Source organism: Podospora pseudocomata (genome assembly GCF_035222375.1).
Source record: "Podospora pseudocomata strain CBS 415.72m chromosome 1 map unlocalized CBS415.72m_1, whole genome shotgun sequence".
In the NCBI taxonomy this organism is placed as follows: domain Eukaryota; kingdom Fungi; phylum Ascomycota; class Sordariomycetes; order Sordariales; family Podosporaceae; genus Podospora; species Podospora pseudocomata.
Window position 1 is genome coordinate 1261473 of NW_026946363.1, and position 12659 is coordinate 1274131.

At 54.9% G+C, this 12659-nt stretch overlaps 5 protein-coding genes across 5 annotated transcripts; 3 read left to right on the forward strand and 2 right to left on the reverse strand.

Annotated features, from left to right (window-relative positions):
- Positions 1 to 14: 14 nt before the first annotated feature.
- Positions 15 to 3094, forward strand: MEF1 (Elongation factor G, mitochondrial; the record flags this gene model as incomplete). The annotated part of the gene is made up of 4 exons (XM_062885029.1): positions 15 to 190; positions 262 to 376; positions 477 to 2506; positions 2568 to 3094. The coding sequence occupies 4 exons, from the start codon at positions 15 to 17 to the stop codon at positions 2620 to 2622; spliced, it is 2376 nt and encodes a 791-aa protein (XP_062747960.1). The 3' UTR covers positions 2623 to 3094.
- Positions 3095 to 3154: 60 nt separating this feature from the next.
- Positions 3155 to 5522, reverse strand: LYS12 (homoisocitrate dehydrogenase). The gene is made up of 2 exons (XM_062885030.1): positions 4514 to 5522; positions 3155 to 4434 (listed from the first exon to the last, which is right to left on the reverse strand). Exons 1-2 carry the CDS (start codon positions 4539 to 4541, stop codon positions 3392 to 3394), a joined length of 1071 nt encoding a protein of 356 aa, XP_062747961.1. The 5' UTR covers positions 4542 to 5522; the 3' UTR covers positions 3155 to 3391.
- Positions 4485 to 8180, forward strand: QC762_106350 (uncharacterized protein). The gene is made up of 2 exons (XM_062885031.1): positions 4485 to 6158; positions 6284 to 8180. Exons 1-2 carry the CDS (start codon positions 6068 to 6070, stop codon positions 7948 to 7950), a joined length of 1758 nt encoding a protein of 585 aa, XP_062747962.1. The 5' UTR covers positions 4485 to 6067; the 3' UTR covers positions 7951 to 8180.
- Positions 8181 to 8905: 725 nt separating this feature from the next.
- Positions 8906 to 9382, reverse strand: QC762_106360 (uncharacterized protein; the record flags this gene model as incomplete). The annotated part of the gene is made up of 1 exon (XM_062885032.1): positions 8906 to 9382. The coding sequence occupies one exon, from the start codon at positions 9380 to 9382 to the stop codon at positions 8906 to 8908; it is 477 nt and encodes a 158-aa protein (XP_062747963.1).
- Positions 9383 to 9561: 179 nt separating this feature from the next.
- On the forward strand, positions 9562 to 11708 carry QC762_106370 (uncharacterized protein; the record flags this gene model as incomplete). Its single annotated transcript, XM_062885033.1, has 3 exons — positions 9562 to 10283; positions 10358 to 10524; positions 10588 to 11708. The coding sequence occupies exons 1-3, from the start codon at positions 10246 to 10248 to the stop codon at positions 11706 to 11708; spliced, it is 1326 nt and encodes a 441-aa protein (XP_062747964.1). The 5' UTR covers positions 9562 to 10245.
- Positions 11709 to 12659: the final 951 nt, after the last annotated feature.

A 12659-nucleotide genomic window follows, 5' to 3' on the forward strand; every position in this document is an offset into this window, starting at 1 on the left:
TTCGGCCAGCCAAGATGAGGGTAATACGGGCGGTAAACAGCTGTCGCGCTGCTCTTGCGACAAGAAACGCAGCGCTGGTGGGCCGCCGGGCCTTGCCATACGCTGCTGCCATCAACAGCGCCAGACTGGGAGGTCTCAGAGAGTTCAGCAGGACGTCCAACTACAGGGCTGCCGAGGGTGCTGCTGCCGCGTATGGCTTAACCCCTTAACCTAACATGACATCTTCAAGCAATGGCTGACACTGGAGAACGGGAACTACAGTCTCAAGCAGGCCAAGGAGCTGGCCCAGGCCAACATGACCCCCGAAGCTGCCGCTGCGAAGGTTTCCCCCGCCGAGGCTGCCAGGTTGGCACATGTCCGGAACATCGGTATCGCAGTATGTTATGGCCTTGGTTCAAGATGACAAGTTGGTCGAAGAACCAACTGGACTTTATTGGGGAACAGGAAATGCTGAGACAAGCATGGCAAACCACTAGGCACACATCGATTCCGGCAAGACCACTGTATCCGAGCGCATTCTCTTCTACACCGGCAGAACGAAGCACATTCACGAAGTTCGCGGGCGTGATGGCGTCGGTGCCAAGATGGACTCCATGGAACTGGAGAGGGAGAGAGGTATCACCATTCAGTCTGCCGCCACCTTTGCCGACTGGAAGTACAAGACCAAAGACGGCAAGGAGGATACCTACCACCTGAACTTGATCGACACGCCCGGACATATTGATTTTACCATCGAGGTCGAGAGAGCCATGAGAGTGTTGGACGGCGCCGTCATGGTGCTGTGCGCTGTCAGTGGTGTCCAATCCCAGACCATTACGGTCGATCGCCAGATGAAGCGTTACAACGTCCCCCGTATCTCCTTCGTCAACAAGATGGATCGTATGGGTGCCAACCCCTTCAGGGCTGTCGAGATGATCAACTCCAAGCTCAAGATCCCGGCTGCCGCTATTCAGATCCCGATCGGTGCTGAGAAGGAGTTTGAGGGTGTCGTTGATCTCATTGAGATGAGGGCAATCAGAAACGATGGCCAACGTGGTGTCAACGTCAAGGTCTCGAACCAGATCCCCGAGGAGTTGAAGGAGTTGGCCGAGCAAAAGAGACAAGAGCTGATTGAGAAATTGGCCGATGTCGACGATGAGATCGCCGAAATGTTCTTGGACGAGATCACCCCCACCCCTGAGCAGATCAAGGCTGCTATCCGCAGAGCGACTATTGGCCTCAAGTTCACCCCTGTGTTGATGGGCTCTGCCCTCGCCGACAAGTCCATCCAGCCCATGCTTGACGCTGTCTGCGACTACCTCCCCAACCCCAACGACGTTCCCAACATGGCTCTCGACCGGTCCAAGGGCGAAGCTCCTGTCAGCTTGCTTCCCTACAACTCTCTTCCCTTTGTCGGCCTCGCCTTCAAGCTGGAAGAGAACCCTTACGGTCAGCTCACCTACATGCGTGTCTACCAGGGCTCCCTGAAGAAGGGCCAGTACCTCTTCAACACCCGCAATGACAAAAAGGTCCGCATTCCCCGCATCGTCCGCATGCACTCCAATGAAATGGAGGACGTGGCCGAGATTGGCGCCGGTGAAATTTGTGCCGTCTTCGGCGTTGAGTGCGCCTCCGGTGACACCTTCACCGACGGTCGCCTTCCTTACGGCATGAGCTCCATGTACGTCCCGGATGCCGTCATGTCTCTCAGCATCAAGCCCAAGCGCAGCAGCGACGCCGACGCCTTCTCCAAGGCCATGAACCGTTTCATGCGTGAGGATCCCACCTTCCGCCTCCACGTCGATGAGGAGTCAGAAGAGACCATCATCAGCGGTATGGGCGAACTTCATCTAGACATTTACGTCGAGCGTCTCCGCCGTGAGTACAAGGTCGACTGCGAGACTGGCAAACCCCGCGTCGCCTACCGCGAGACCATTAGCCGCAAGGCCGAGTTCGACTTCTTGCTCAAGCGCCAGTCCGGCGGTCCCGGTGATTACGCCCGTGTTGTTGGCTGGGTCGAGCCCAACGCTGAAGACGCCGAGAAGAATTACTTCGAGACCCGCGTCGTCGGTGGTACCATCCCCGAAAAGTACCTCGCCGCTTGCGGGAAGGGTTTCGAAGAAGCCTGCCTCAAGGGTCCCCTATTGGGCCACAGGGTCATTGGTGCCAGCATGATCATCACTGACGGTGCTACTCACGTTACTGATTCCAGTGACTACGCCTTCAACCTCGCCACTCAGATGGCGTTCCGCAAGGCCTTCCCAGATGCAGGCGGTGCAGTGCTCGAGCCGTTGATGAAGACGACAATCACCGCGCCGGTGGAGTTCCAGGGTAACATCCTCATGTTGATGAACAAGAGGGGTACCATTGTTGATACCGAGGTGGGCGCGGATGAGTTCACGCTTGTGGCGGACTGCAGTTTGAACGCCATGTTTGGGTTCAGCACTCACTTGAGAGCGGCTACGCAGGGTAAGGGAGAGTTTAGCATGGAGTTCAGCCATTATGCGCCTGCGCCGCCGCATTTGCAGTAAGTTTTTCTCCGGTTGATGATGCTGAGGAAAGATGACTGACATTTCTTCGAATTATAGGAAGGAGTTGGTTGCTGCCTATGAGAAGGAGCTCGACGCCAAGAGAACCAAGTAAATCAGCAATCGCAAGATTTGTTGATAGGATTTGGGGATTTCCCCGCCCCGCGCCCCCCTGGCCAGGGCTTGGTGAGAATGATACCCGCCCTGCTCAAAATTTAGAGCCATGGATGGCTTCACCATACACCAGTCATCACCACGTCACAAGGGAATCATCACCCCTACGAGCCATGAATAACTTGGTGTAGGGCAATCTCAGGGGTTGATACACCACGAAGAGGTACCATAGACAGAGATGGATAGGCATAAAATGGGACGGAAAAACAAGGTGGGACGATGATATCGGTACACAATAAAGGGGTCATGTGCTTTTTTTTTGATGTTGTTGGATGTATGTATAGATGGATGGGTAGACAAAGATTGTATGATAGGTGCTGTCTGATACACACGGGGCGCAAGGCGCAGAGGTTGCGTCATATGGGGTTTGATGGTTAATGAACGACATCCCCTCTCTCTCTCTGTCTCTGATATCGGATGGCTCTCTTTGAGACCCAGCATACCCCTGGGCCTATGGGTTATGACACCCGGGGAATTCCCGGGTTATCCTTGTGACAATATGGCAACAACACCCGAGTTTTCATAATAGCTTCATTACCGCCCTCAACACAGCTCCTGCTTTTATTTTATCTATTCCAGAGACCATCCCATCTCCCCTGATTTTTGATAACGTTTCCTGTGTAACATGTCTACATGAAAAATGGGGTATATATGTGAAACATGTCCACTCATTATTCCTCTCGACGTCTCCCTCCCAAACCCATCATCACTTAAAGACGTCTAAGGATATCCTGCAAGACCTCCTCAGTCTTGGCAGTGCCGCCCAAGTCGGGGCTGACGTACTTGCCCTCCTCCAAGTTAGCATCCACAGCAGCGTAGATCTTGGCAGCAGCCTCCTCCTCATCAAGAAACTCCAGCATGAGCGCAGCGCTACGGATAGTAGCAATAGGGTTGGAGATCCCCTGGCCCTGGATATCAGGCGCGCTGCCGTGGCAGGGCTCACCAAGAGCAAAAGTCTTGCCAACGTTGGCGCTGGGAACGAGACCAAGCGAGCCAACAAGAGCAGCGGCACCATCAGACAAGATGTCGCCGTAGAGGTTAGGAGCAACAATGACATCATACGCCTCAGGCTGGCGGAAGAGCTTGTAGACCATCGAGTCAACAATCTGCTCCTCAACCTTGACAGAGCTGAACTTGGGGTCGGCAAGGGCAGCCTTGGAGGCGGTGCGGAAGAGGCCGTCGGTCTGTGACAGGACGTTGGACTTGTGAGTCACCGTCACGAGAGGGCCCTTGTGGATGCTGGGGGCTCCGCTCGCCCGGATCTTTTGCCGGCGCAGGGCAATCTCACCGGCCATGGCGGCGATGTTGGTGCTGGCCTTCTCGGAGATGCGCTTGATCGCCTCGGCGACCTTGCCCTCGGGGGTGTCGTAGGTCTTCTCCTCCTTGACGTAGAGGTCCTCGGTGTTCTCACGGACGATGACCATGTCGATGGGCTTCTTGGCGGTAGCGACCGTCTTGACGGGGCGGACGTTGGCGTAGAGGGCCAGTCTTTTGCGGAGGGCGACAATGGGGGAGGAGTACCCCTTGACGGCGGTGGTGGGGGAGCTAACAGCACCGAAAAGACCGCCATTGCAGCTCTGGAGAGTCTGGACGGTCTCTTCGGGCAGAGCAACGCCGGTCTTCTCAAAGGTCTCCCAGCCGGCGTTGAGGTCGACAAAGTCGAACTTCAGACCAAGAGAGGCAGGGAGGGCCTCGAGGACACGGCGACCAGCGGGGATGACCTCCTTGCCGATACCATCACCGGGGATGAGGCCTTGTAATCGCAGCCAGTGTTAGGAAAAGCAAGTTTATTGTGGTGAAAGAAGCAATCATGGGTTCCCACAAGAACATACCGATAGTCAAAGCTCTTCTGGCAGCCATGTTTGCGCGTCAATTGACCTTTTTTCTTTTTTTTGGTTTGGGAGGTTTGTTTAACGGGCAAGCCACGGGCGAAATTATTGGCCGCGGGCTGAAAAGGCTCGGATTGCGTTCTTTCGGCAGCCGGGATCGGAGCTAGAAACCGTGGATCTTGATGTTGCCCCGCGGTTGGTTCCCGAGAAGCTCAAATCATTTGCTTGGCTATTTCCCGTTCGGGTGTAAATGAATGCGATCCAGAATGTGGGGTTGGAGCTTCAACTTGGTTTGCGTTGGGCCTGGCCGTTTTCCAGATGGCCTGTTTAAACGTTCTCCATGCTTGCCTGCTTGCTGGCAGGGTGCTCCTTGAAGTTCAATATCATATCCCGTACCCTCTTATCGACAACCCGGAGCTGTAGGGCTGGAAAGGAAGGTGGCCTCAAGCGGAATATGGGGATTATCCTACCGCTATGCCGTATATGTCTTCCACATCGGACGGAGCACAAGCATCTGCGCTTTATATGATGATGCCGCCGGACGCAATGCATGACGGACATCTGAAACACAAGTCAGAAGAAGGCGGGATGGCCTTCTCGAAAGGGTATCCTGGCGCCAAAGACGGCTGGTCCGGGGAAATCTGCGTTCTGATGCCCACGGTGGCAGCAAGACCGGCTCTGACAGGTTGTGTGTGCTAAACAGAGAGGCAAGCGGCGCTTTTCCAACGAAAAAACCTGACGGCGTGTGGCAATGTATGTAGGAAGATATTTATTAGAGCATCGCGAGTGGTGGACGGTGGTAGACGACCTGGAGCACAGCCCCTGAAACCCACCTCTCTGCTGGAGCTGTTCCAGCTTTGGGCCAACCGTTGTGCACCCACCTCAACGGCGCTTTGGCCAAGATCACACCAAAATAAAGACAACAAGAGGCTTTGGCTGTCGGGGTCTCAGGATTATCAACAGAAAATCTCTCGGGGCTTTCGGTGCGCCAAACAGATTGATTTGTCTGGACGAAAAGTGCTGCGAGGCATTAGGGGCAGTGTGTGTCCCACCGAACCGCTTGGCAAAGCTCCCCTGAACCAACCCTTCCCCAAATTGTTCTCTTAATTTTATGAAGACACCTTCACATTTTTGGTGCCACCACGGTCCGTTGATACTTACTTTATCTGCATCTTTTTCGCATCCTGTTCGCGACACGCAACCTCCGACCACCCGTACATTGCTCCCACACCATTGCCCGTTGCGACGCCGCCATATCCCACCTAGTCTGTTGTTGTATTTCTCGGCTCCCTCACATCAGCTGTTTAATCGAGCGACACGGGCTCTCTTGACCATCCCTCGGGTCACTTGGCGCGGGGGAGCTCAAAGCGCGTCTCTTTCGCAAAGCCCGGCGCGCCGGGTGCTGCCCTCCAAAGTCGACTTCAACACCACCTCCCCGCGTGACGACACCTCACACGACTCAGTCAAGATCTCTTTGCGCTTTGGTCATCGCCTTCGGGGCCCTCCACATATTTGAATTCAAAACCCAAACGGGCAGGTACTGCCACATCCGCCATCATGAGTGCCGTCAAGAACCTTCGCGCCATGTTTGAGCAAAAGGGGGAAAACAGTCCTCCAGACCGGGGTCGTTCGCCTGGTGCGCCTTTTGGTAAGGATCATCTTGTGCTGTTCCTTTGCGCGCAACACCTGCCGGCGCATTCGGGTGCATCTGCGCATTCCGTGTGGCAGCTGGCTACGAGGTAAACATGGCTAATTCTGTCGTCATTGTTACAGTTTCCGGCGCCGAGTCCCCACGTCCGCTGGCCAAAGTCCGAACGAGCTTCATCGCAATCGAAAAAGACGGTAGGATGGGCTTGACACGAGAAGGCAGCCAGGATTCAGTGCCCGGGATTCGAAAGCTCAGCGGTGGATCTAGCGAAATGACGACGCCGACTGCTGGAAAGGAGATCTCGAATCCGTTCGAGAAATTTGAGAGGCTCACGAGCACACCAAAAACTTTCCTTAGAGACCAACCAATTGTGGAATCACCACAGGCGAAGGCAGAAGAGAAGACGGCGACATCGCCGGTCAAGGAAGTGAATGTCGCACAAACACCGACCGCACCTATTGTGAAGAAGGAGGAAGTGAAGACCCCAGAGCCAGCCCTGGATGGCACTGCGGAGAAGACAGTCACACCAGCACCAAAACCGGAGACCAAAGAGCCAGTAAACGAGACAAGCGGTGCGAATGAGGAGAAGAAGGAGACAACTGCCACCAAGGAAGCCACGAAACCCACCACCACCACTACCATCACACCACAGTCGATAGTGAAGCCGATGACAACTACTTCGACAGGAAAGCTCGATGTAAAATCTGCGAAATCGCCAGTCACCACCAAGCCCCCGAAGAGCCCAGCTCTGAGACCTCAGCCGAATTTGGCTGCGCCTAAACAGACGCCCGAAAGGAAAGTGTCCCACACCGAAAAGACAATGACACCAAAAGCAGCCACTCCCGCCGCAAAGGCCTCTGCTCCTTCCTCGGTGAAGAAGCCACCTCCGCTCCATGCATCCCCCGCAGCCACAGGGTTTGTCAAGCCAAAGGTCAAGTCACCAACAAGACCAGTCAAGCTTCCTCCAGGCCTCACAACGCATACGGCTGCCTCCGGTTCCAAGGTCCACGGCGACAGCGCACAATACGCCAGTTCCCTCGCACGCTCCGCCAGCAGAACAAGCATGTCGGGCACCACTAGCAAAGCCGCCCCGGGTAAAACGCTCAAACGACAGAGTTCGACCGTTGGCCGCTCCCGGCCGAGCATAGGACCCCCTCCGCCTCAACCAGCCAAGGACCATGCTCCTAAGAAGGAGAAGCCGGTTGACGAGAGTTTCCTCGCGCGTATGATGCGGCCTACCCAAGCCTCTGCCAACAAGGTCACACAAAAGGTGCCCATTTCTCCACCCAGACATGGGCCGGCCTCCCGGAGAACATCCCCAGCGTCTAAGCCCCGCGTTAAGAAGGCTGTCTCACGACCACATAGTGCCACGTCAGGACATAGCGCACCTTCAGCATCGCAGACCAGCCTGGCTCCAGCCGCCGAGATTGTTCCCGCTTCAAAGTCTGCCGAGGACGACGCTAAGCACGCCGCTCTCGATGCCGTGGCTGAGAAGACGGCGGTTCAGGAGGTAGCAGTCCTTGCGGAGCAGGCTGAGACCGCCGAGGAGGCCGTGGAAGCCGCCAAGGAGGTTGAGGGTGAGATCACTCTGCCAGAGACTTCCCCTGGGGTCAAGGCTGTGACAAACAGCATGGAGCGCATGAGCGTCGGGTCTGCCGATTCCAAGGCCGAAGTGAGTGGACATAGCAACGACAATACCTCTTCCCCCTCTCCTTCTGCCACAGAAGAAACCGAGGCTTCCGTCATCGACAACAAGGAGAGCCATTCCGAAATCTCCCCTATCGCCGCCTAATTACCTGTCGCGACGGACTCGACACCTTGTTTAATTCTTTGTATTCTTCTTGACCGCGGCCCATGGTACCGCACTTTTTTACCTTTTATCACCCCCAAAAAGGGATTTTGGCTTGTCGGTTTTGCATTGCTCTTTTAAGCGCTGCTAATGACACCTATTTGTTTGTATTGGTTGGAGGGAACGCGAACAAAAAAACTCCCAGCTTCTTATGATACCTTTTTGTGTGTGTGTGTGTGTGTTGGGGGGGGGAGAGGTGAAACGAGGAGGAAAGTGTTTTGCCTTGTTAATTGGGAGAGAGGGAGAGAGCTTGCGGATTCTAATTGTTGGGTTTATGTTTTTATTGGCTTTTCTGTTGTTGGTACTTGCCTCATAGTCGGGAGTTGTTTGTTTTTGATAAGCACAGCAGGAAAAGGGAAAGGAGGATGGTAGGGAAATGGGGGGAGAAACATTAAGGGAGGGGGGAGGAGTTTGTCTATGTAGAATAGGGTTTTCGGTATATATGTGTGGTTTGGTGTTTTGGGGGGCAGGGCAAACAGCACTTTATTGCATAGGACACCGCACGCAAGATGCATACAAAAGAGACAGCGGCTGGCAGGCACGCTCGCGCACACACACAGTCAGGCACACAAAGTATGTTAGATTAGTATGAATAACAGTATTCATTGTACAATTCCTTTCCGAGGCCATATATGGAAGCTGAATCAACTGGTAGCCTTGTTGCTAAGGGTTGCATCTGAAATCTGCTTCAGTTACAGTCTGCTCATGTGTCTTTAATCTTGGTGTATTTAACTTTGATGTACATGTCTTTCGTCTTCTCCCCACTATCTCGTACACTCTCATCGTTGGGTATGATATCCTTTACATCCTTCCTTCCACATTCCACCACCATCAACGCCCCCATCTATTTTTTTTTCTTCTTGTTTTTTCAAATTTCTTGATTTCTCCCTCATCCACCCTACGAAACCCTCGCCAGAACCAGACCCCCCACCCTCTTCTCCAACGCCTCCCTCACCTCCAACACCCCCTTATCCGTGCACAAAAACAACGTCTCCCCCAGGTTGAGCCCCTTGATATGCCCCGCCTGGAACCCCCTCGCAATCTTGGACAGCTCCTTGTAATCCGCAGTCACCGGCCTCTTTGGCTTGGACACGGCCTGGAGGTTGGACATGACGGGCTTGTTGTTGAAGTACTTGAGCCCCAGCCACAGACGACGGGTGGAGACGTTGGCCGAGGTGACGGGTTCGGTTTCGAAGGTCAGAAGGGCTTCGGGGGTGAGGCCGGCGCGGGTGACAGAGGAGATGAAGCCCGCGCGGTGGAGGGCGAGGGCGAAGCGGAGGTTGTACTTTGTGTTGGGGATCGAGGTGAGGCCTAGCTTGGCGCGGGAGGCATTTTGGAGGTGGGAGAGGGCGTTGCAGATGGAGTGAATGCCCATTTTGGATGTTGATGAACCTTCGGGGGTTGATATGGAATTGGGTGGGTGCTGGGCCCCGGGTTGGGGAGGGGGGTGATTTGGTTGTTGGCTTTGGGGGGTTAGTTGGGAGTTGAGAGGACGGTTTGAGCCGGGGGATTCGTACCAGAAAGAGAGGGTGAAAAGTGGTGGGCGTGGAGGACGTGGAGGGGTGTCGTCGCTGGAGCTGTCGCCGGTGAGGTGTCTGTTCGAGTCGATTAACTCAAATCGGCTCTTTCCGTTGTCGCGGTTCCAAATTTTTGGCCAGTCTCCGGGACGGGCACGGTGCGGGCGATGGGAGAGATCGCACTGTGTTGGGCAGGGGTTGCAATTGACAATTGGACAGAGCTCTGACCACCGGTACCTACCCCGCTATGAAGGCTTGGCAGTATCTGTTTAAGCGCCCAGGTGGGAGGGGCACCCACTCATTCACAGCATCACAACCACCCGAGCTGTCCTGACGGCATGTCCAGGGGTAGGATCATCACGCTGTAAAAAAGAGGTGATTTGTTGACGGGACGGGAGTGATGGGCTTTCAATTGCTCGCTAATGTGCGCGTGGGCCTGCCCAAGGGACGCCTAAGCTCTCTGGGTCATGGTTCCAGCTCGAGTGTCGCACAGGGGGGAGCTGATGGGTTCGTCTCATAGGAATACCACCGTGATCTTTTTTCTGGCTACTTTTTTTTTCCTTTTCTCTGTCTCCTGCCAGCTTGATTGAACTATCTCCTGTCTTTTCCCTAGTTCTGGGTGGAACTAGAGTTTTGTTGCGCCGCTGTTCTCTTTGTATTTCTCACCCCTCATCACCACCAACTTCCCCTCATCCTGTCGATCGCATAGCGCGTCGCAAAGATGGCCGCCCGGCCGGGAGAAGAACTTGTAGCCACGCTGTAAGTATGCTTGCTTTCTTTGTGCCTCTACGCATTATTGTGAGGTTATATGTCCTAACCTGGAGCATGTGAAGCTTTGGCGACGTTCATTACTTTTACGGGCCACCAACAAATAACCCGCCTCATCATCGATTCGATAAGGGGTCCTATGTCTACCTCTTCGAGGACCCCAATCAGGGACGCGCCCGTTTAGAGATTGCGAACCAGCCAGGCACAGAGGATCAAGACGCATTTGATGGCTGTAAGATACCTTGGCTTTGTCGCACAAGCAATGATGGCACTTGCTAACCAAGCATGTTGCCAGACCTCGACAATGTCCACCTCCAATACACATACAAGCACACTTGCCTCGTAACCCTCATCGTCGGCCAAGTCAATAACCAAGAAGAATGGCACCTTCCAACCTATGACCCCCACAACCAAGCCAAATATCACTACAAACTTCATTCCCTTGACCTCTACTTCTGGACTCACCAAGACGCCCTCGAGTTCGTCAACGGCATCCGCCGCGTCCTTCCCCATACCCAATGCGAAGTCCTCGATGAACCCGGGCCTCCACCCCGTCAACCCACCGAAGCTAGCTCCCTTGTTCAAAAGCTCGAGAAAGTTGCCATCTCCGACTCCTCCCCAGCCCAGCAAGCCAACCCCGGCGTCCCGTCTTTCCCCGGCCCTCCGGTGTCCGCAGTAGATGGCGACCTCCCTCCTCCCCCTCCTCCCCCAGCAGCCTTCTCACCTATCCCTTACAACCCCGCCGCGCCCGCAGCTCCAGAGCAGCTCCGCCACAGGGAAAAGACTCCCCCTCCTGAAGACGGCGTCGCCAACCCACTCCATCAAACCCTCGCCTATGACGCCGCCACACCTTTCTCCCCTGGCCTTCCACCCGGACCAAGCCATCTCAGCCCGTTGAGCCCGGGCATCCCACCTCCCAACCTCCAACACCCCCCGGGAGCGCCAACATTCCCCGGTCCCCCCGTGGCATCACCCGGCTTCGCCCCCCAAGGCTTCGGCTCCCTCGGTGGTGTAGGTGCGCCTCCTCATCCAGGCATCACCCGCTCAGTAACCATGCCGGCAGTTGGTACTCCCCTCTCCAGTCCAGGGCTGGTGAGTCCTTACGGAGGCGTTGGGACATTCCCGGGTCAGCCGCAGGTGTATAACCCCGCTGCTGTGGCGGCCGTGTCTCAGACACCTACACCACCTGCCGTGGGTGGGATCGGGGCTTCACCCGGCGTTGGGGTCCAAGGGCCGCAGACGGCGCAGGCGGGGCTGCCGCAGCAGAATGAGTATGCTGTGCATCAGCAGTTTTATGTGCCGGAGGAGGAGTATAGACCGAAGAAGGAGGTGAGGGGGAAGCTGGAGGAGAATGCGGGGAGGTTGGAGAGGGGGGTGTCGGGGATGTTGAAGAAGTTTGAGAAGAAGTTTGGTTGAGGCTTGATGATGGTGTTGAGAGAGGAGTGTTTCTGGGCTAGGCGTGGGGTTAGTTTGGATACAAGGTGTTTGGCAATTGGTTCGCTTCTTGCTGTTGGGTTAGGCGTACATAGCTTTTTGGTCAAGCACAGCGTTCGTTACACCTTCTCATGGCCCATTGACAGCCTTGTCAGCAGAAGGCACCCTGCTGCCCATCGCCGGGCCAGTCCAGTTCCTCTACCCGCTTCCAGGTTGTCAGTGGTGTAACTAGGAAGTAAACCCAGCATAGAAAATGCAGAACATCATCGGAACCGGCCGGTATATTTGACATCATCATTGACGAGACTTATCTTTGACCCATGATAATATGACCTATCACCATCGGGCCGGCCATCGGCCACACACACACACACACACACCACCGCATCGGTTAGGTCACCCGGAATCCGCAACCCCCGTTCCGACCCGTGAGGAGGACAAGGGCAGCGGCGCCGTGCTTTTTTTGCGGGGGTGGCTTTTCGCACCACATGGCCCAAATCCCGTGCTTGTGTCACACCATTCTGCCGTTTTGAACGACATCATTCAACATCAATCGTCCGCCTCGCCCCCGTACCCCTCCTCTACTGTGCAGAAAGAAGGGAAGACTACTTTTCCAAGCGGTACAAGCAGCCCTGCTTGAGAATTAAACAAAGTATTTGCTTGGTAATTGCTCTGTTTCCTCTTACGTTATGTGCCTGCGTTTTGGCGTTGGTGTTGAGTAATTCCAAAATCCTCCTCGGCACAACCCCAGGTTTCTTGGTGGAGCTGAGATAGCGGTGATCTGGCCTGGAATCTCTCGGCAGGTATCCATCGTCTTGACGGTGATTAAAAAAAAAGATGAAAAACAAGAAGACAGGTTGGGAGAGTTGACATGGCACTGCGAACTTGATAAAATAATCACCTCTCTCGTGCTCCCTCGGTGTTATAAGACGA